At 34.2% G+C, this 24,483-nt stretch overlaps 2 protein-coding genes across 6 annotated transcripts in view; one reads left to right on the top strand and one right to left on the bottom strand.

The window, feature by feature from the left end:
• The first annotated feature begins 1,362 nt into the window (after positions 1-1,362).
• Positions 1,363-5,789, top strand: LOC117105469. The gene is made up of 3 exons (XM_033246621.1): positions 1,363-1,479; positions 3,430-3,471; positions 4,410-5,789. The coding sequence occupies exons 2-3, from the start codon at positions 3,447-3,449 to the stop codon at positions 4,745-4,747; spliced, it is 363 nt and encodes a 120-aa protein (XP_033102512.1). The 5' UTR covers positions 1,363-1,479; positions 3,430-3,446; the 3' UTR covers positions 4,748-5,789.
• Positions 5,790-9,354: 3,565 nt separating this feature from the next.
• Positions 9,355-24,483, bottom strand: part of LOC117105470 (cyclin-dependent kinase 16-like) — a 57,046-nt gene continuing 41,917 nt past the window's right edge. For 4 of the 5 annotated variants that reach the window (XM_033246626.1, XM_033246625.1, XM_033246622.1 and 1 more), the window contains 11 exons: positions 22,207-22,326; positions 21,590-21,761; positions 19,968-20,062; positions 19,381-19,443; positions 18,948-19,071; positions 17,016-17,136; positions 15,514-15,760; positions 14,962-15,052; positions 14,134-14,211; positions 11,482-11,540; positions 9,355-10,488 (listed from right to left, as the gene is read on the bottom strand). In XM_033246626.1, coding sequence (XP_033102517.1) covers positions 11,482-11,540; positions 14,134-14,211; positions 14,962-15,052; positions 15,514-15,760; positions 17,016-17,136; positions 18,948-19,071; positions 19,381-19,443; positions 19,968-20,062; positions 21,590-21,761; positions 22,207-22,326 — 1,170 coding nt within the window. In that variant the 3' untranslated portion in view covers positions 9,355-10,488. The remainder of the gene's footprint in view (positions 10,489-11,481; positions 11,541-14,133; positions 14,212-14,961; positions 15,053-15,513; positions 15,761-17,015; positions 17,137-18,947; positions 19,072-19,380; positions 19,444-19,967; positions 20,063-21,589; positions 21,762-22,206; positions 22,327-24,483) is intronic. The other variant, XM_033246624.1, reaches the window with a different exon arrangement.

Below are 24,483 nucleotides of genomic sequence, written 5' to 3' on the forward strand. Positions count from 1 at the left end.
GGACTAGCCTAGTACAATAGAACAAATTAGTGCCTCGTGTTATTAATGTATGTCTTGTATACGTATTTAAGTAATGCTGTATTATCATCAGTGGGACTAGCCTAGTACAATAGAACAAATTAGTGCCTCGTGTTATTAATTTATGTCTTGTATACGTATTTAAGTAATGCTGTATTATCATCATTGGTATTATTAATTATTATGCATTATTATTATTTTTTTTCTTTTTGTTTTATCAGATAATATTATTACCGCTATTGTGTACAGTATACTACATGTATATTATATACATGTAGTATATATTATATACATGTAATTATAATAATTGTATGGCTTATACTTCGCAATTATAATCTAATTTTTCAATATATCTTCATTTGTAAGGCGCCACGTTTCAAAGCTTTGCTTCTTTTGGTGGCCTTTTTCCAAATATAATTTTATTTTAATTGTATTGCTTATATTTATATATATTCTGGTAATAAAAGCTTGAAAATTGTATTTATACCGCGTTATTTCCAACGGATTCATTTAGGATATTATTAGGCATATTATCAGCTCTTCTGGAAACCACAATAATAAACATAAGCGAATAAACAATTTTAACAGACAACATGGTGTGCTTTAAATATTTTGGGAATTTCCATAGTAGTCAATTTCCTAAAATTACGACATCGGTTTACACGACTGAGTGGAGCTTTTGTAAAGCAGACCTTTGATAACATTGAACCAGGACAATATACTGTATTCAGGGAAAAGAGATCTTAGTCTAATATAAAATTGTAATTCTATAATAGAAAATATTCGGGGAAGGGAGTGGGTGCGACTGGCCTGTAGTACAATAGGACGAATTAGTACCCCATATTATTAGGCATCAGCACAACTTCTGGAATCCACAATAATAAACCTAAGCATATAAACAATTTTAACAAACAACATGGTGCCTTTTAACTATTTGGGAATTTCTATGGTAGTCATTTTCCTAAAATTACGACATCGATTTACACATGGGTCTGTTTAGTTGCGTATGCAGGTAAGCTGATTTTTTTTTCTTGTAACTTTTAGTGTTGTGAGGAAATGTTCATTTTAGTGAAATCACATTCTGATGTATTTCTAATAACGAATTTGATTGGCTAATTTAACTGTTTTTGTGTTTAAATTGTAAAAGTTTTGAAATTGTAGTTTTGGCATAATTTTAATGATTTCTTTGCGCAATATAAATACAATAACACTTATTGTTATGTCTTTGGCCTATTGGGAGTCGGTTATGAAGAGCACAGTTCAAAATTAACTTCTGCTACGCTTCGCTTGGCCTAAGATAAAACATACCGTACATTCTGGTCTTCTAGAAACCAACAGTCATCACCTTAGTTAGGAATGCCCAACTCAGTGTTAATGGATCCCTCATAAAAGCCTCTAAAAATGCTCGTAACTTGGGTTTTACATTTGACTCCACACTGGATTTAGGATTTAAGTTCTCATGTGAGTAAGGTATGTAGTATAGTGTACGTTACCATTTGCGCAACTTGTGGAGGATTCGAAGATTTGTTAATCAAGATACATGTCATGCGGCAGTTAGAGCCCTCGTACTATTGCGAATTGACTATTGTAACTCACTCTATGGTGGTCTCTTCAAGAAAGACATTGATGACTGCAGAAATTGCAAAACTCTGCTGCTCGCTTAGTCTTTTCATATGATCCTCGTACACACTCTGTTCCTCTCAACAATGAACTTCATTGGCTGCGTCGAGTTATTAATAGAATTATTTTCAAAATAGTTTGGTTCCACCATTAAGGATTTAGTTCGGAAGACCTGCCAATTTGTTTGCTTAGGAAGTATGAGAAGGTATCCCTACGCTTCATTAAAGCTGAAATGGATTATCATTTTTTACACAATTGTAAAACGTTCGACGTTTTCCCTAAATTCATTCATTTTCAAAATTATTCCCACTGTTCACAAATGTATCTATGGTTTTTCTCCTAACTATTTATATTTTTTCTCGACCAACGTATCCCTACACGTACAACACTTTTCTCTTCATCTGTACATTTCATTATACCACGTTATAACAAGAGAATTGGAGGTTTTTCATTTCCTTGTTATGTTTCTAAGCTTTGGAATAATCTTCCAACTGACCTGAGATATCTCAGATCCTAATCGTTTTAAACGTGCACTCAAGACTTACTTGTTTGCCTTAGCCCCTCTCCCACTAGGGGTTTTTTCAGCATACGAGTTACAAGAGACTGCCGAGTTGCTAACTCGGCAAAAACTCATAGGACAATTCGGAAAGCTCGGAGAGGACTCTTACCTACTCGTAGCAGCTCTGAACTCGTGGCGCTAATTTTGAACATGTTCAAAATTATCGCCACGAGTAGATAACTTGTAGTAAACTCGAAGAACTCGTAGGTAGCTCGTAGAGTACTCGGGGTACTCCTACCTAGCTCGTACACTACTCTGGATACTCGTCGGCGATTTTGTCATCTACGAGTTTGATGCGAGCACCCAAAAACGAGTACGAGTAAGTACGAGCGCACCGAGTTGGCTCGTACCTAACTCGTATCTAGTTCGGTACAAACTTGTTACGCTCTTAATAATCTCGTAGTTAACTCGGTGCTCTGCTGGGCATAGTTTGTACATAACTCGTAACCAACTCCATAGAGTCGTACCTCACTCGTAGCTAACACGTAATAAGCTCGTATAGGTCCTTTCCAAAGATCACGAGTTTTAACTCGTAGAAATCGTACGACTCTTAGGTGAAATAAACCTAGGTGGGAGAGCAGCTTAAGTCTCTTTTTGCTGCTTTTCCTTTCGTGTTTTATTGTAGTAATCTGTTTATTTGTCTTCGTTGTTTGTGTGAGTGTACTATTGTAATGCATGGGGTTCCTGAATAATGATTGATTTTATGCCTACCATTGTTTTCCTGAATTATTGAGGCTTGGCTTGCGCTTCATAACCGCAAGAGAAAAGCGCAATATAAATACCCAATACCAGTATCAGTACCAGTACCAGAAACCATGATGGATCAGGGTAAAGTGTGTTCTTGCCAAATATGGTACATGTATTTTTACAGGGGTTTAATCGTAGTGTAACCCATGAAATGACATATATTCATTAGCATACTTGATTAACATTTGAAGGCGAGTAGTAGTTAGGCTTACAAGTAGTAAGTCATCGGCATTACAAAATGCATTGAAATAGGCATAGATATGAGATGTGGGCACGTATGTACAGGTTCTATCATATGTAGTGTCACGAGTGACAGAAAACAAAGGTTGACGTATTTCTGCAACTTTCTTCAGTGTGACACACTAGTTGGTTGGCTACTAGGAATTACGTTAAGAGGTTGACAGCGCGAACGAAATAGTATCTGAAGACCTATTAAGCCTATTAATAATTGGTTATTCAGAATTATTTATATTATTGTTCCACAGTAAAAACAAAAACGAAGATGAGTGAACAAAGTTATCAAATAAGTAAGTAATTTAAGTGAGTAATAATTAATTTTTCATGAATGTAAAATAAATTGAAAAATAATTAATATTATTTTATACTGTGATAATAATTGTATAACATTAATGGTACTGATGATCATAATGACGATGATGATAACAACAACAGTGACATGACAGTGCTGATGATACTACTATAGGGCCTATTAGATTAATGATTCAATATAAATGTATTGCAAAACAAACGAATGTATTAAATGGATCCTTTAAATAATAGCCCATTAATAAAACTAATTTTAATACCAATTCTAATACTGTAATAATAATTAATCGTAATGATAGTGATAACAATGATAATGTCTGGCAATTACTATAATGGTGATGACAATAGTAATAATGATTGATGATAATGATGATGACGATGATGTGGTTGATCTTGAGGTTTGTAATACATGAAAATAACACACAGAAGACATTTCTACATTTCTGGCGTACACTTAATTTATATCAACTGGAAGTACCTCGATCGAGAAACCTAGGCACACGGTTACAGTGGCCTACCATACTAGCTGCCAAACATTTTTTTTATATTTTCAAATTAGCCGAGAGATTGGCAATAGCAGAAATCCAAGATCACCATGCATACAATATTTGTACATAATAAGGGCCCAAATATCAGGATGTTCTAACGATTTTTTAAATTACTTTATCAAATAATCACCAAAAACGTAAATTAATAACAGCTTGTAGAAGACATCGGACAGCATCTATATGTTAAATTTTATTTTTATATATGTATTTTAATACAAGTTCATATTTTTACAAATGAAAGGTCAAAGTATAACCATAAAACAAAGGAACTAATACAGTGACGCTAATGAATTCAATTGCAATTTCATAAAAAACAAAAATAATCACGCTATTAATGTTACGTTCAATTATATTTATTCAAATGTGTTTAGAAACCAATAATGGTAAAAGAAGTAGAAATGAAACTCTCGTAGATATGCCGATCAGCATTCGACAAGAGATTGAGCGATGCCTAGATGTGGAAGCACCTGCTGCAAGTAACTGGCAGCATTTTGCTGAAAAGTTTAACATCAAACAAGACGTTATCCGTAATTGGGATAGCAGAAATGTAAAAGTTCCAGCTTTTAGTGCATCTGCGTTTATGTTTGACCACCTGAAAGCCGAACAACCGGAGCTGACAGTTGATGATCTATGGCAAGTTTCCATAGATAAAAAACGTAATGACGTTGTCAGGATTATTAACGAACATTACGACCAAATGCTTTGTTAGACCCATTCTCGTCACACTACTTGTGACGTGTCGGGCATGACACTTTATCTGCATTTGCCTCTCTTCACCCAGGGGTATAAATGGGTACCTGGTAGGAGGTGATTGATTGGGAATGAAATTAGTAATGCTGATTACACGTATATGAGACCCAAGACCACAAAAGGGCTGTAAACTCGCATTACCTGGTTTCGAGAAAAAGGGCCAAATAGACAGTATAACATGTAATTTGAGCAAAATGTGACTATGTCATAAATATAAAGTACTAGTTTTGAAGTTTGGGTTAAATATTTCAACTCTAAACCCTAAAATTTAGTAATTTTGTAATTTTATGAAAGCCATTCTACAAGAAACGTAGGCCTGTATAAATTCACCAACTATTTTCGCTTCCAAACTCACCTACACACAATTCAGGCCAACAACTAGATAAATGAAAACTATCAGATAATAATACGTTTATTAGTACTCGTATGCTATGTATATGATTTCAGAATAAACAAACAGTATAGATATAAAATAGTAGAATGGTCACAGAGCCAGGTTAGACCTACTGAGAACATTTCGGTTCTTTGTAGTGAAGTAAATCTAACACGTATTCATGAAGTCATTCAACTCGTGTACAAAATAGTTGAACAAACTTTAAAGTATGTTCCGAAAGTACTTGTAGTGCATCGTAATGTGGTACAAAACCTAGTAAATGCATACCTAAATGAAGGAAATAGCCTTGGATTAATTCAAAGAATACTTAACTGTTTCATGACCTGTTGGAAAAGATTTGGAGAACAATCCTCTTGCCCTCTTGCAGTGAAGTGGATCAGAAATGATGTAATTACATGTTAAGAAACTAGTTGTGGTTATTGAAACTTTTAAAAAATATTGACGCCAAAAGAACAATCATCTAAATTATTTTCAGCAATGTGAAACTAAAACGTATTGATGAAGTATTCACACAACGTCATTCAAATCATGTACAGAATACAGCTTTCAACAAAGCGTTGAACAGCTTTAAAGAACCAAACAATAACGTGCGTGTCGACACTACGAATTATTTTAGGGTTCTTGATTCCAGAGCGACCAACCGAAAACCGGTAAAAAGCGTATGGAAGCAAAAGGTGCATGGACATATGACAGGAGGAAATATGTCACCATGCAAAGCGTGGAGGTGAGCTACGAAAGGGAGAGAGAGCAGAAGGAGACAGTGAAAATGGGTAGACAATGACATTAAAGGTGGAATGTAAAGGCAGATAGAAAGTCCAAGTGTTTGTTTAGACCATAATGTCAAGGCTATGATTTATGTTAAAAGAGTGGTGTGTATTAATGAGTCCATAGGGGTTACACCACTAATAATATGTTGTCTATAATATGCTCTGTGAACATTTCCTGCCCCTTCCAGAATGTAGTAAATTTTGGTTTGTTTCCTAATTCACATACTGCAATTTATATTTCTGTCTATACGTAATAATAATGTTCATTACATGTTCCTTTCCATATTGAGTGATATTTTTGCTAGTGGGATGATGCACTGCCACTAGTCGACACTATGGCAGTTCCTCTCATGATGCAGTGTATTTACAAGTTTAATCGTCATTATTTTCCTTAGAATTCAATCATTATGTACAATATTACACTTCTATTTGACTTCCGATGTTGCTGTTCTGTTGAGGACACTACCGCAGTTTTTGAATGTGATTATTATCAAACAACTCTGCTCATTGGCTTTAGCAACTTCCCTTACAGTGGCGGCTACAGAAATTTGTAGACAGCGGGTACGAACCAAGGGGACGGAATAAAAAAAGAAATTCTAGTAGGCTAAGATTTTATGGCTTAGTATGGCTCCGGATTGTGCTTTTAAACAAAATATTAGAAATTGCCAATCAAAATAACATTAGTTGGATAGGCAAATTGATATTTTTGGTCCGACGTTAGGGATTCAAGGATGTCCGATGGGAGGAGAGTGAGTGGGGGTGGGGGTGGTACGGCTGGCGTCCAATGCTGTTCCCTTACCATGTTTAGATTTTGTCTAGTTTTATGCTACGACTAGATCGTTTGCAATTCTGACCGGATTTAAATTTTCTCCAATATGCCCTTACTCTCCTCTGGAGTGTTTAAAATATTATGCCGTTCCACCTAACAAACTAGGTCGGCGAATTTTTTAGTCTATGACCTGACCCCCCACCCCCCAACCAAAAATTTTTAAAAATCAGTCAATTACTTAAAAATCACCTAAAATCACCTTCTTTTTGCTAATTAGAGCCCACCACCCCCACTTCACTTTCGCTCTTCTCACTTCACCTTCGCTCCCAGCTTCACTTTCGCTCCCCCCATCGTTTGAAGACTTCTAGATACGCCACTGCGACAGACACTTGTTGCTAAAATCGATCTGTTAGACTGATGTCGACTAGGTATTTTATTTAATTAGTACAGATAGGCCTAATAATAATACAGACGATTTGAGGATTTTTCTTGTCAATGATGATGATAATATTATTGAAAAACGGGTTGTTTGATGGTTTGACAACTAAAAATAATGAGCCAATGTCGATTAAATTAGTTGATCATTGTTAATAGTAACAATCACAAACTGAAAGTGAACGACACGACCAGTTTGGATGACATTTGACATGACCTTTAACATGATGACTTATTCTACTATAGACTAAAATTGTCTTCATTATTAGGATGATTGCACTTCTTCATGTGGGTTAACTAAGATCAGAAATTTTATCTATCTAATTTAGCTATAAAAAATGAAAAATCAACTAAAATACTGGAAATCGAATATTCAAGATATGAATTACAGCATTAGGCAGCAACAAATTATACTTTAATAATTATTATATGAATAATATAGGTATAGGAAATCATGACGTAGAATACAAACATAGTGCCCACGCTAATGACCTGTATCTGCTATCCCTTTTTGTAGGGCATTATTAAAGTCATATTATAGTTTCGACTGCGCACATCAATGTCAAAAGTCAAGACTTATAAACAAATAATCCAACCTATCACAGAGCATGTATGGAATGCATCATATGCATTCTGTTTACAAATGCATGTTATATAATAGGCTAGACTGATTATTTGTATTACTTGCCCTACCACATAGGCCTGTGACACTTATGCTACTTGGCCAAATTTTTTTATGCTTCAGGAAAATACCAAGGTCACAGTTGCCCATTAAGTAAGTGAAATGCTGTAGGCTAAAAATGATGTGGGCAGGCTACAGCAACTGAAACAAATTTGGGCCCATAAAATCACATAAAGTTTTAAAAAATCAGGGAGGGCGCCATACAAGCTACATTTAGTAAATGCTGTACTGCTGAATACTTCTGCAGTAGTGATATGGGAATCCAAGGTATATTATTTTAACTGTACACAAATGTAAAAAGGGGGAAAATATTATGTTACCTTTCAATGTTACAATTATTTTTAGCAAAAAAAAAAGACTCAATGCATTGCAATGTTCCCCTCAAAGGACACAACCCATAAGCAATATATCTACTGTCTGGGACAAAATGCAGAACACAATAACTGGAACAATGTATCATGAGCAGTGAATAATAAGGTTATCTTGAACAGTGTACAATATAAACTATAATTCCCTCTGCCACAACCAGTTTTAAATTTGATTATGTCACATAGACCATTAATCTAGGGTCAAACCATGGACCTAAATCTTGACCTGGATTAGGGACAAATATATCCTTAAACACTGTCATTGTCACCTGAACATTGTCACCTAACACTGCCTGTGGGCTAGGTGTAATTCAACATGACAACAATACCACCTGTATTAGGTGTAATGCAAAGTCCTCCACAAACACCTGTGCCAGGTGTAATTCTCTGTCCACATTACCAAATTTTGTGACAATATCTGTGACTTGCTCCTTTTGTCATATTTGTCATTAATGCAATGAACTACACTGCCACATGTACCAAGAGTAATGTCCGGTTATTATCATCACATTTTCTGTGATTAATATCTGTGATTTGAAAATATATGGCCATGATGATCTTATATATAACAACCATACAGATAAATCACAGGCACTTGTCAGATGAAACCAGCTAGTGTGGACAGAGCTTAATGGGATTAACAAATCTTACGTAAAGGCCCTGTCCACACTATCAAATTTTATTTGACAAAAACATGTGACATGCCTAAATATGGTCATAATGACATCACATCATGACCATATATAGGCACGTCATTACTATATATGGACATACCACAGTTTGACAGTGTGGACAAAGCTTATGACAAACAAGAAGCAGCTGCCACCTCTTATGTGCATTTCAAACATTCAGGCCAATGCTAACGTAAAAGTAATATGTATTATCTAAACCAGGGCACAAATTGAGAATCAACCTCCAAATACTAGACAAAACACAACGCCACCTGGACCAGGCACGAAAAGGCACCTGGACCCAGGCACAAAGCCACCTGTACTCCGTTAAAATTGTACCCAGACCAAGTTAAAAAGCCATTTGGATCCAGGCACAATTTGCTTTTACAGTCACCAGACACAAGGTAAAAGGCAACTTTTGCCACAATTTCCTAAATTTTAGTTGATTTTAGAGACATTCCTGTACAGTATATAAATTAATACATTATTTATTTGGTTAATACAATACAATCATACATACTGAATCAAATTAGTGCTAGATACAACTACAAACTAAAGGCTTGACCCTCAAAGCCATGCCAAGATAGGGGTGGGGAAGAGATGACAAGGTTTAGAGCATTTCTACTTGCACTAAATACTTTAGTTGTCTTTTGAGCACAATGACAATACATTATTGTTCTTTGCTGTTAAATCTTTTTGTAAATGGTTCAAGTACAAGTATTTTTTCTGCTTGAAAGTTTGTTTTTTATTATAAAAAAATTAAAATGGAATCATGATAGATTACAGGGTAATTCATAAATAATTGAATTAATATAAATCATCGTAATTGAAGACAATACTAAGGAATACAATTTGTAATGATTACTCCATTTCAGCTTTATACAAAGAGGAGATGAAAATAAAAATGAATAAGTTTAACCTCCTGCATTTTCCTATATGACATCTACAATATCGAACAGTTTAATAACAAAGCAAGTTATAATATATCCTGTAGATCAACACACAAATATATTTATTATGGAATTTAAAGTGGCATTATCAAGCATTTCATCATTCAAACAGTTGATATTTACCATCAAAAGTCTGTAATTGAGGCTAAGCACTTTACCGTAGCCAATCACAGAATGCAAAATAAGAATGTTTACATTTTTGACAATTACAGAAAGATAAATTCTAGGACTAGTGACAATGCCACTTTAATAATTTGCAGGGTTAAAGGTTAAACTACTAGTACTATTGTCTGATAGGTAGACATCTAGGATTTAATGTTTTCTAAGGTGATCATCCACTTATGACTACTTCATTCCACAAGCAGAAGGTTTCAATGTCTCTGAACACACAAACATCACGCAAGACGATAAGTAGTGGCTAACTGCTCAACAACTGCTGACAACGAGCATGGCGACAAATAAAAGTTCGCCAACGACAAGAAAACACAGAATTATTATATATTTAGATTTTTATTTATTCATCTGTGGGAGGATTGTTGGTTGCTTCATTGATTTTTAATGTGGTCCCCAGTGGTACAGCAATCTCTCCACTATACTGGTTAACTTGTGGCTTCTGATGATGCTTAGAACAGCATACTCTGTCGCCTTGTTTTGTTCCCAAGCCCTAAAAGTATACAAAAATATATTTTATTTGAACATATACTGGCTTTTGAGTTCATAAACTTGCAACAAAATAATTCAATATTTAACTTCCTCACTTTATGTTTATGTTGACTTGCTTTCACACTACATGTACCTGGTTACAACTTGTTACTAGTTGTTACAATTTGTAAACAATGGTGACCATGTGAAAAGTGTATTAGCAAAGAGTATAGAATTGTGGTCCAACTGCAATTCGAACATGCATTCTATAGAAGCAGCACGTATCCGATAAGAACGCCTTTTATGTTTGTTTGAAGGACACCCTCTAGTTTATGCTAGTACTTTTTCTATGAAACTTATGAGTCGGACATAGTTACCAACCATCTCGCATCATGCGGGATGGTCCCGCATTTTAAAGTGATTTTGGATGAAACATGCATTTTGCAGAAAAACATGCATGACAGGCATTTATAAATGCAATAGAAAAACGGTCATGCAGTAACTTGAGACATTAGAGAGCTTTCGTTATCTTGTTCTAGAAAAAATTTCTCTTTTTACCGACCAAATAGCCCAGCCAAATCTAATCTAATTGCCACAACCACAGTTGGTTGTGTGACTGAAACTCAGACCCCTAGCAGGGTTAAACCCCAGGGGCCCTGCCAACCCCACCAATCTAGGCAAATGGTGTAGTCATGCATATCAAATCTCTCAAAATGGTAATCATGGAGTTTGACCTCTTGCAGTTCTATTCCCTTTGGTATTAATCTATATAGAGCAGATTGTGTATGTTCATCTTGTGAAGGTATTGTCTGTAGAAAATAAGCAAGCTTGTTATTGGTAACAGTAAAAAAATACAACAATCCTGACGACAATATGATAATATAGAATCAATTAATGATCGATTGACTGATGGGTACAAAGCAACCCTTGACTAGCAGCCTCATATCAATAACCTCCCAGCAGCTGACAGTGACAATTTCCCTGGTTAGTTAGTCATGACAATGTTAACACTAACCTAGCTTATCATGAGACTGGTTGATGTGTTATTTGACTCAGATTCTTCTTCAATTTTGCCTGCCACATTAAAATACAACGCCAATGTAATATAACAAGCATGCAAATGAAATATAAACACACGCAAAAGATATTAATAAATCCAAGCCCCCTTCACACTGTAGTTCATATTATATGAATAAATTTGTAATATGTAAACAATTTTTGATTGTCCATAATTCCTCAAATTTTTAAACACAAAATTGGGCAGAATTTTGGTTGGGCTTAAACATGAAATCAGAAAATGTAAACAGTAGAGAGCCTGCAAGTTTAGTGGAGCGAGGTAAGTCTAGCTTAGGCCTCACAGAAAATGCGGTTTCACAAAGTGTAGTATTTTCTGAAATGAAGGGGTGTGCTCATACATAGGTCAAGATAGGTAATAAGGGATTGGTTTATGCCCAGGTTGTGGTTACACATAAGAAAATTTGGTAGTTATTGTCCCATGCAATGAGAATCACATTTTAAAACATGAAATCATATATACTCAGTGTGAAAGGGGCTTAAAAAGCAAACACAACAAAGAGCACTACATGGGCATAATCTTGCAATAATAAATAATTAATACAATTGAAAGTTTAAATTACAGTTAAGCATGTTCAAATCAACTGTTTTTGATAGCCTGTATTAATCCTTTAAATTAATATAGAATCCTTGGCTATTCGTCCTGTGATTGGTTGTATTGAATAACCAATCTATATTCAAATTTAGACTGTCCAATAGATGATGACATGAACATGTGGACTGTTGCACAAGTACAAACATGCTGCAAATTAAAATATTAATAAAATAATATATTCTCATTAATATTGTCTATAAAAAATAATAACAATAGCAACTATACTACCAAAATTAACAACATTAATGTATGAAGTATTCATAAAACAGCAATCTATGAGATGCAATTAAAAAAAAATACAATAAACACAAATTTAAGCAGAATTAGGACCACACACCTGTCAGACTAGACTTTTATTACCTTGTTTTTAAAACCTACCAATAATCAACTTAATCTGTCAACTTAATATAGATGTAGGCTTACTACTAACTACTATTAAGCCAGTCTAGTCTATTTGTAAGGTGTATGCCTACACAAACTCTAAATGAAGCCAGAATCATCTTATTTTTATAAATCCTAAATAGATTCTTGTCATATGAATGGTTGATTTCGTATCACATGACATGGGCTCTTTGCACCATTTGTCACTCATCATGAAAATTTAGTTCCATTCATGCATTTTTGTTGCATTTGTTTTGTCCCATTGCACATCTCCACCTAATATAATGCCTTCATTGGTTGAAATATGTACTGCTCCATTCAGAGGAAATGTAGATCTAACTTTTTTCATGAAATATCGAAATGATAAAGATCTATTTAAGATGTGTTATAAAACAATTAATGAATGCTTTGTATTTGTGCAATGGAAAAATATTTTCATTCTTTCCATTGCACAAATACAAAAAACATTCATATTTGTATATTATCACACCACGAACTTTGTGGTTTGTATGCAGTCAATTAAAACAACGAGACGGCAGCTGAAGAAATTTTTCTTTGATTTGATATTAATAAAAAAATTCTGATAATAAACTACTCATTTATGTAGGCTTAATCTAAAGCTCTGTCCAAACTATCAACGTTTCTTTGACAAAAACCTTTTGTATGCTCATATATAGTCATGATGTGCCTATATATGGTCATGATGTGCCTATATATGGTCATGATGTGCCTATATATGGTCATGATGTGCCCATATATAGTCATGATGTGATGTCATCATGACCATATTTAGGCATGTCACATGTGTTTGTCACATATTTTGATACTCTTGACAGGACTATGCCTCTATATCAAAACTATGAAAAGTTTTTAGTTTTTAGTCTCAAATAACGTCTACATTTTTAGTTGATTGTGAATTAGCTATATTTTTATTTTCTCTACCATCTAGATGTTTATTGCATTATTTTATCAAATTAATAAAATTAATTTCTGCCTTCATATTTTTTTTCCTGAATACTAAACAAGGTATAAAAAGTCTGGCCTTTGACACATCAATCCTCAAACACCCGTTTACCAAACTGTTAAATAAATATGAAAACAACTTCAAACTACAATGATGTTATTATCACAAGGCCATTTCATGACAACTGTTTAAATCCCTGGCCACACTATCAAATGTTATGTGACAAATAAGCATAATGTGGCCATATTTAGGTGTAATATGACATAATCATGCCCACAAATGTCACATCACATATATTTGTCACATAAAATGTGTATGAACAGCACATTAAGCTCTGTCTGGACTATCAAATTTTCTTTGACAAGAAACTATTGTATACCCATATATAGTCATGACGTGCCTATATATGGTCATCATGTGCCCATGTATAGTCATGACGTGCTTATATATATGGTCATGATGTGCCCATATATAGTCATGATGTGCCTATATATGGTCGTGTGATGTAATCATGACCATATGTCACATGTTTTTGTCACAAAATAGTGTGGAGAGAGTAATACACACAAGTAATGCATTCCCAGAACATCAACCTTTAGTAGAGTACGATTGAAATTCACTCGCCACAATGATACACGTGCGTTTTCACTTACCTACTCCAAGTACTGACGATGATCGAATACCAGGATCTTTGGTGAGTTTACATTCTTCTAAATCAAACAATGATTGCGCTATAGTAGAAAAAAAAACACAATGTATGTGTTGTAGATAAGTTTTAAATGGATCATTCTAGAATGTCAATTGAACTTAAGAACTGAAAAATCTGAACAGGGCTAGGAATACACATTTGTTTTCCATAATCACATGTGTTGACCCACAAACTTTCATTTCATTTCTTTAGGCACGAAAGCCAATAACTGAACTTAAACACTATCCTATGTGGCATATCAATTAAACGACAGGGGCTGATTGGACTAGTATACCGGGGTGACCCCTACTCTCCTCAAAGGATGTACTGGGTTCCTTAAAGTGCACACGAGCCAAATGTGTATCCTTATCCGAGAAGACTTGTTTCACCACTGGAACCATTGGCGAGTGAGCCGTTCGAACCAGCGCCAATATTATAGCTGAAGCTTACGGTGCCCCTCACTTAACCGCTGGACCAATCAACAAACGCACATGTTTACAAATGTCTACGTTATCGTTTTGAGGGACCTTAGCAACAATAGCCAAGGGGCGGAGCTTAGGTGTGAGCACTGCATAGTACCTCCAAAGCCTTTTGTTGGAATCTCAATGAATAACCTCAATATTAATTTATTTTGCTTTTTTTTTTCTACTTGGCAAAAATAACATTTATGTTAAAATAAAAAAAAAATAAAAAAAAAAAATCAATAACATAACAAAAATGATAGCTATACAGTAATAATAATAATAACAATAATAATAATAATAATACTATGATGATAGTTGAACAAACTCACTGTCTTTAAGGTAATGAGCCTTAGGCCCGAGAGGCTTGAAAAATAGCTGTTTGGTTGCTTCAAAGGCTGATAACCGATTCTTGCCTTCATACTGAGGATAAAGTGAAAACAATTACTGTAAATGAAACTCTGCATCAATATTTACATCTTCCATTTATATGTTTAATTACCTTCCTAAATCATATGTTGGATTTTCTCCTTATCTATAGCTACACTGGTCTTAGATGTTAATCTGAACTGTATTAAAATTTTACGCAAAGTGGAGGATGGGGAAATGAAATTATAGCGACAGGCTGGATATGACTACCATTAAAGTTTTGGGATTACGCTTTGGTGTAACTAGGAGTCTTAAGATAATGACGACGATAATTAATTAAGGGTGTGCTACATCACAAAATAAGGTGATATAAAGTAAATATTAACTACTTGAGTTATTTTACTTCTACTTAATTTTTAGGGGGAGGCCTGCACCTCCCCCCCACCCCCTCTCCCTTCATGCACCCATAGACATGCCAGTGCTATCAGAACAATACTAAATGTCATCAAACATACTTTTAAAAGTTTCCCAAGTAGTTCTAATCCAGTGGTGTCAAGCCTCGGGGCAATATTAATGAGTGGCTCTGCTCGGTATACTGGGAATTTATATGACATAAAATCTTCATTGGATGTAATACTAGGCCACGTTTTGTCGTTTGGTGTTCCTAGAACTTTCCATATAAGGTGTAGTTGATCTTCAACTGTAGAACCTGGAAATAGAGGGCGCCCTGCTGCCATCTCGTAGAATATACAACCGACTCCCCTGAAAAAAGGAAGCATTACATTAATCAAAATAGGTTTGATAACCGACATTAGTAATGACACTAGCAATTTAAATGACAATGTAAAAATTATTTTTTATGACGACGATGATGACAACGATAATGGTATGGAGGTAAATGAGAAAATGACGCTTGATGATGTGGGAAGAAAGTAATGTATTTTTTGTTTTGAGTATTAATGTGCATCAAAGCTTTGATGCTAATGTGATAAAGCAATAAGAAACATTAGCCTGGTTCTCACGAGAGCTCTAGTATCTAACCGTTAGCACCTACGTGAGAACGCCCGATCGGTTAGCGCTAACCACTAGCGGTATCCGGATACGCTAACGGTTAGCAAGCGCTATCGGTTAGCAAGTTGAGGGCGTTTCTATCATCAACCAATCACATGTACGCGTTTACAATTTCCAGTTTCTTATTGGCCAGTGATTCGATCATCATATTTTGGTATCCGGATTGGGATTTTCTCGCATGGACGCATGGCATCCTGCTAACCGTTAGCTGCCGTATGAGAACATAGCCTTAGTAGTCTGAACTGTGTAAAGACAATCGACAGATTAAACACAAACACCCACTATTTATATTGATTGACCTTTCAACTCGAAAATAAAAGCACAAAAAGTAAAAATAAATAAATTTGTTCGATTAAATAATCGTTCTTAAACAAGATTAAAATAAAATTCATATAAAACATGTAAAATATCAATACATTAATTTAAAGAAATTCAATTACAAGACATTCAAAATTCACATTACATAGAAAATACTAATATATTATCATTATAATTATTATAATAATAATAATAATTATTATTATTATTAAATTTTATTTTTTATTTTAAATCATTTGTATAATGTTACTTTAGAAGTGTGATATAGAATTTTTAAAATTTCATTTTTGTCAAACTTGTGTGCATTCCAACAGGCTGCACCTCGATATGAAATGCTACGTTTTTAAAAACTTGTGTTTGGTTTAGGAATAAATAAATTGTTTGCACTATGCCGGAAATTGTAATTAAAAGTATTTGTTTTGAATATATTATTTTGTAAATAAGTGGGCGCCTGTTTCAACAGAATCTTGTAAATCATTATTAAACATTCATATTTATCAAGTTGAGATAAAGAGAGCTTCATTAAGGGAAGGTTAGGTTCATTTCGAGCTACAAAATGGTTTATACCACACAATGTTAACAGTACCATACAGAAACAAGTTATTGATAAACACAATAAAGAACTTACCACATGTCAATGGATTGGTTATACTCTGTGCTTCCTAAAAGAACATCAGGCGGCCGGTACCATAGGGTGACTACCTCATTGGAATATGTTTTACTTGGTACTGATTTGGCCCTTGCTAAACCTAGAAAAAAAAAAAAACAAAGAGGTAAAACAAATGATTGTGTTAAAAGCTAAAGTAGTAGCATGACAGCAATATTAGTAGCATGACAGTTGTAGTAGCAGTGTAGAAGAATTACAGTAGTATGGCAGTACAGTATTAACAGTACTTATAGCAGTAGCATAAAAATAATAATAGTAATACTAATAGTAGATATTTGTAGCTGTTGGTTTTAAAATCAAGTCTGCTGCCCTCTATATCAAGGGTAACCATACGCTAAATGCACATTTTTACATTTCAATAGACTTGATTAATTTATATAGATAGCAAATTTTACGTAGTAGTAAAAGGAAAAGCAGTTAACATGACAGCAATATTAGTAACATGACAGTAATAGTAGCATGACAGCAGTATTAGTATCATGACAGTATAAGTAGCAGTAGTAGCATGCCAGCAGTATTAGTAGCATGACAGTATAAGATCTAGTAAGTAGTAGTAGCATGACAGTAGTAGTAGCATGACAGTTGTAGTAGCAGTGCAGCTGAATTAGTATGGCAGAATTAGCAGCACTTATAGCAGTAGCATAAAAATAATAATAGTAATACTAATAGTAGATATTTGTAGCTGTTGGTTTTGAAATTAAATCTGCTGCCATCTATATCAAAGGTAGCCATACACTAAATGCACATTTTTACATTTCAATAGACTTGATTAATTCATATAGATAGCAAATTTTTCGTAGTAGTAAAAGCAAAAGTAGTAGCATGACAGCAATATTAGTAGCATGACAGCAATATTAGTAGCATGACAGTAGTAGTAGCATGACAGTATAAGTAGCAGTAGTAGCATGCCAGCAGTATTAGTATCATGACAGTATAAGAAGTAGTAGAAGTAGTATGAGAGTAGTATTAGTAGAATGACAGTGTAAGTAGTAGTAGCATGACAGTTGTAGTAGCAGTGCAGCAGAATTAGCAGCACTTATAGCAGTAACATAAAAATAATAATAGTAATACTAATATAGTAGATATTTGTAGCTGTTGGTTGTAAAATCAAGTCTGCTGCCCTCTATATTAAAGGTAGCCATACACCGAATGCACATTTGTACATTTCAATAGATTTGATTAATTCATATAGATAGCAAATTTTTCGACTATTATTGTATAAAAACTACACAATGGAAGCCATGATACTGCAACATTAAAAAAATATAAATATAAATTTGAGAATTACATTCCCGCAACTCATCAATATTATAGCAGTACGTAGAGAAGCAGAGGTAGTAGTGAATTAATCAATCAATCAATTTATTAATTCATAGTCATATACAATTTCTAAATATGCAAATACAGAGGTCTCAGCAAGCTAGGCTTGTATTGGGAACTGTGCATGCTTATACACTTAATTATTCATTCATTCTACACAGCACTTCACTAAACATTAGGATAACTGGCAATATTTTTCCTGCAGTTTATATCCCAGTAGTTATAATAGTATAGGGCATTTGGCTCGTGTGCACTTTAAAGAACCCATTGCATCTTTCGGAAGAGTAGGGGGTTACCCCGATGTTATGGTTCATTCCAGCCAGTCGTTGTGGAATGATGTGAACATGTAGCTACCATGAAGCGCCTCTATGTGGCTGCTAGGTAGTCACGGGCCACGCCCATACGCGATTCAGCACAGTGACGCTGCAACTTATGGGTTATTCTCCTACCTTTACCTTTACCATTAATAGTAGCAGTACTAATAGTAGTGGTATTAGTAGAAGTGTTACAGCAGTACCTCAAAATATTAGTAATATACTTTTTGAACAAATTTATGATTGCAATACCACTTACCAAAATCTGCTAATTTGAGTTCCCCCTTTTCGTTAATCAATAGATTCTGTGGCTTCAAGTCCCGATGTAGCACTTGACGTTTATGGCAGTATGCCAAGCCACGTAGTAATTGGAATAAAAATAACTGAGGAGGTAAAAAAAAAACATCAGCATATTTGTAAATAGCTCCAAGTATTATTGAATAAGGACTGGAGGTCCTGTACACACATCCGGCTTGTATGCATCATTCAGAAGTGTAAGGATTTAGCCAGATGCTATGCTTGATTTCAGCCCCTGTAGTTATGAAAAGATGAGAGCATGAAGCTATTATAAGCACCTCTTTACAGTGACAGGTAGTCACGTACCATGCCCATACACAATTTAGCACAATGGTGCTATGAGTTATGGGTTATTCTTCTGCCTTAAACCACCAGGCCACTTTCCAGTTACTTACCCTAACATTGTTCATACTCATAATATTTCCACAATCATCCATATACTGCTTGAGATCTTTTTCCTAGAGGAAAAACAATAATCAGAACATTACCAACAAAACAATTCAATCGATAAATAACACTGTTAACCAATTTAAATTCCTTATATTTTTTCCGAAAGGAAAAACAATAATCAAAACATTACCAACAAAATAATCCAATCGATAAATAAAATTGTTAACTAATTTAATTTCCTTTTAATTTTTCCTAAAGGAAAACAATAATCAGAACATTATCAACAAAATAATTCAATCGATAAACAGTGTTAACCAATTGTAATTTCCTTATATATTTTCCTAAAAAAAAAAACAATAATCAAAACATTGCCAACAAAATAATTTGATTGACTAACAAAATAACACTGTTAACCAATTTAAATTCCTTTTAAAGTAATTGGTATATAACAGTTTTCCATGCACTATTCAGAAAAAAGTTTAAATCCCAGGCTTAAGTCTAAGGCAATAAGGCACTAATTTTCAAATAAAGCATGGAAAACTACTATACTAATTGCTTATTATATTAAACCAATACAAAAATATGAACTTACCAGGTATTCAAATACTAAAGTAAGCGACTTTTCTGTATGTATAATGTCATGCAAGGTTACGATATTGGCATGTTTCAGACCTTTTAGTAGAGATACTGAAATAATAAAGTGATAAATACAGTTAAAATTTAAAGACATACATTTATCAAAATTTTACAATGGCCTAAATATAATAATATTACTAATAACCAAAATAATATTTAATTCCAGCCAAAAATATAGACAGGTTTATTAACATGATATAGAACTATATCACTTGCATAATAAATAATATTTATGTCTTATCAAATAGTTACATCTGATATTAATATTTTATAAATATATATATTATATTTATACAATATTCATGGCATTTTAAATGACAGTCAAAATTATATTCACTAATAATGAATATGAACATGATCCACGCTACTCAAGTAGTCAGAGTCTCAAATGAATAATCAAATATAGAGATATACTACACAAACCATACAATAATATGGCAACCACAACAATAATGGGACTAGGTCTACTGGTTTGGTATATAAGCACTCTTTTCTGAAGCAATAAATAAAATTACAATACGATAATAATAATTAGTAATCACTTATTAATAAATAGAATTATTGATAACATCAACATAAAATAAAGACTTGCATTCATGGTTACTTTAACCTTGAGTAAATTCCATTTAATGTTATGGAAAAAGAAATTAACGATAGACGCTGAAGATAAGAAGATGAGTTTAGGAAATGGCCTATTATGGATGAGATGAGTACCTCGCTACTGAGAAGGAGCGCTACAATCATTGCAAGATGGATTACAAATGAAAACATTTAATCAGGGATCATCTTGAAAATTTACCAAGACATTAAAAGAAAAAAATTGAAATGCATTAGATTACAATTATGTGGTATAAAAGTATAGCTTTGGTGTGGTTGTGTCGCTTGTGTCTTTAAGAAAGACATCAACATAGCTTGCATGGTAGGTGGAAGCGTGTAGCACAGAAGTAAGGCATTGGGCTGGTAGAATCGCTTGTGTCCTTGGGTGTAAGCGATACATGTCACACAGCAGAAAGGCATTAGGCTAGTAGCATCGCTTGTGTCCTTGGGTGCAAGTAATGCATGTAGGGCAGCAGTTAAGCATTGGGCTGGTGGCATCGCTTGTGTCCTTGGATACTCTATCTACATCTCGCCTTCAACATCCTACCAAAGATTGTCTGGGAGGATGTGGGGCATTTTAATGTTGAATAGTAAAGACCTTCCATCTGCAGATAACAATGATTAAAAAAAATATGATATTTATGACCATTTAGTTTGTCAAGCTATAGCATCCCAATGCTTATTCTTTGGTCAGAAACTTTACTTATTTCTCAGCTTCAATATCCTACAAATCTTATCCAGTATAATGTTGGTATTTAAATTTTTGAAAGGTGGATGGGTATAGCACAGCACTATAGCTTGACAAACTAATTTCAAGTTTCCTATTTATTTCAGATTATTGTTATCTGCAGATGGAAGATTTGCCAAACATCTTAAATGTCTTAACTAAGGTAATAATATACTACTGTATGGCAACACAGGGAAAAAAAATAAGTAAATAGGACATAAATGTCACAAAAGAAAATTAAAATAAAACCTCACCTTCTCGAATAGCTGTACATGGTGCACCCTCTTCATGCTCTAACCGGATCTCCTTTAGTGCAACTAAGTTATCTGTTAAGCGGCTCTTGCCTTTGAAAACTGTAGCATATGTGCCTTCACCTAACTTATCCAACTTAGTGTATGTCTCTAATTTACCAAAACCTATTTCAGACTAAAAGAACAGACCAAGTTGTTAATTCATTTGAAACAATCTCTATTATCTGGTGAAATAATCATGCTTCCTTTTAGGTGTAAAGATTCAACATGTGATAAAACATAGTTGTTATTACTTTCTTCAGTTCTGATGTCCTGTTACTGTAGCTATAGTTAAAAATGTTGTAGATACAAAAATTGGAAAAGCGTAACTAAATCCCTATTCCAATGAAAACCTACTGATCATTCTCATTTTAACCCGCTTACTGGAACTAATTTGTCACCACGGGCGTTGGTTGGGGAGGGGTGTCGGCAACTCCCACACCTCCTGCCTACCCCCATGAACGTCAGGTGAAAAAAAACCAATAGGTTTAATGCCTAAATAAATGAGGGATTGGAAAAGAACAATGAGTGACAGATTGCTAACAAGGTTTAGTAACAAAACTAACTTTATAGGCCCTTACCAACGACGCCCTGCGTGACCTCCTGGTCAGTTTATCGGCAGGAGGACTAAAGCTACATTTTGCTAAAAACTTTTCTGGAAGATGCATATCTGCCGGCAATGACAACCTCTTGCTGATGTCCTGCAAAATAAGAAAACAATTTACAAAATTATAGCATAATAAAATGTTTCAAAATATATTTTTTTTAAATCCATTATTGTCAGAAGAAAACTACAATGCATTATATACTTCTTTGATGACTGGCTATGGCTAGTTTAGGCGAGACTTTTTTCATACCTTGTTTCGTGAACTTATTTTTTTAAAGATTGTCAGTGGAGGGCGGGAACATTTTTTTTATTTTTTGCGGGCGGCAGGTTGAATGAATAAAAATTTTAAATAAAAAATGCATTTAATTTATAGACAGTAAAGATATTTTGAGCTTGGTAATTATATGCATAATATCTAATTCATTCCACCAACTATCAGGGATTACAATCTGTTGTTAAATTAAACAAAAAAGTATATTTCAGAATGTGGAGTACTGGAGAACTTTTGACAGGACTAAAGTACAGGGTTCACATCTAACCACCAAGTACAGTTTCAATTCATAACAGCAGCAGCAGCAGTAGTTAAACATGTGTAGCCCTTATACTCCCATATAGGTTTCTGATACTCTACATTTAATGAAAGTCCAAACATATATTATGTAACCCTAAGAAAACCTTGGTACCAGATTCAATAAACACTCAAGAATGAGCATTGAAAACAGCTCTGGAAGAACATATTACATATTCATGACATCCAGTCAACACAAAGATTTGAAAAGTAAAATAATACTTAGAAATTTTCTTAAGAAGGAAAATCAGAAAAATGGTTGAGTTCCATAACATCCAAATACGAGTTCTAGAAGTTATCACCAGTAAGGGAGGAGGAGGTACTATACAGCCAATTTCCGGCGATCTTGTGAGGGTGTAAAAGCCCTTTATTAAGCCCTGTCTAGACTACAGTATCAAATTTGACAGAAACATGTGACATGCCTAAATATGGTCATGATGACATCACATCATGACCATATATAGGCACATGAAAAATTTAATAATCTGGACAAAGCTTTAGGCAGTTGAAAATAATGAAAGGTAAATGAATCAGCCGAAGAAAGTGATTCAGTAAGTATATTTTTCTGTCTATTTCCTTCTCGGGGGAATAAACCCTATGGTATCGTCTTGTAGTTAACCCTGTAAGAGGGATTACTACCACGAGGTAGGGGGTGCCGTATTAGAAATTGAATAGAATTCGGAAATCGAACAAAATTGAGTTGGAAACTCGAACATGCCTAATAGAGATGCACCATGCATTCGATACAAACACCTTTTACTGTTTCTCAATCGTGGTTGTATTTTCGAGATACGGTAATAGGAGGATTGTGTTTCAACGACACAACCCCGAGAGTGAAAGTTCAACTCTTTGGTTTAACCTAAACGTTTGAAACCAGTGTGCAGAAGTAAACGATTACAAACTTCTCAAACCGAATCCCACACTGATAATTTAGTAAACATGATACAATATAAGGCAATAGACATATGCCCTCGCTGTGAGCCTATCTTTTTTATCAAGTTATCAACTGAATCAAAATCTATTCATGATCATTATACCGGTAATTAGTTACTGTACATCTTCTCAACAGAATCTACTATCAGTGACAAAAACTATTCTCAACTTTGGACACAGCTTCAGAATGATCATCGATTTTTTTTTTTTGGATTCTAACCATTAGATTCTTTTACACAGGTCAACGAACCTACAGTATATGAATTGTGAGACTATAAATCTCACAAATTAACTACTCGCATCAGACACCAGATTGACATACAAATTGTTTTAGAGTATTAACTACCCCGTCAAGTAAATCTATGTACGTCATTTGAGATATTCTACGCAATTCAAAATAGAGGGTGCTGTTGTAACGAGATAAATTTGCCTCGATGTAGTCTTAGATTACCATGTTAATTTTGTTATTGTGAATTACACAGCTATAGGTCATAATAAAGGTCTGACCAAGGTCTGATTCTATTTATAGAGGCATTGAAAAGATCTAATTTACCTAATTAGAAAATCTTTCCATCTACAAAATACTGCCCTCAACGATGTTTTGTTGTCAAGTTTAACATGGACTCAACATCAATAAATGACTAGATAATCAGGCCTGCCCACGTTTTGTCAGGATTACACAGTAAAATTGCAAATGCTCAATGTGTTGTTTTTTTATTTAAATCAATACAGAGCTGATTTAGGCCCTTT

This window comes from Anneissia japonica, unplaced genomic scaffold (genome assembly GCF_011630105.1).
Source record: "Anneissia japonica isolate Jap-2015-1 unplaced genomic scaffold, ASM1163010v1 scaffold1128_len1000024_cov185, whole genome shotgun sequence".
Classification (NCBI taxonomy): domain Eukaryota; kingdom Metazoa; phylum Echinodermata; class Crinoidea; order Comatulida; family Comatulidae; genus Anneissia; species Anneissia japonica.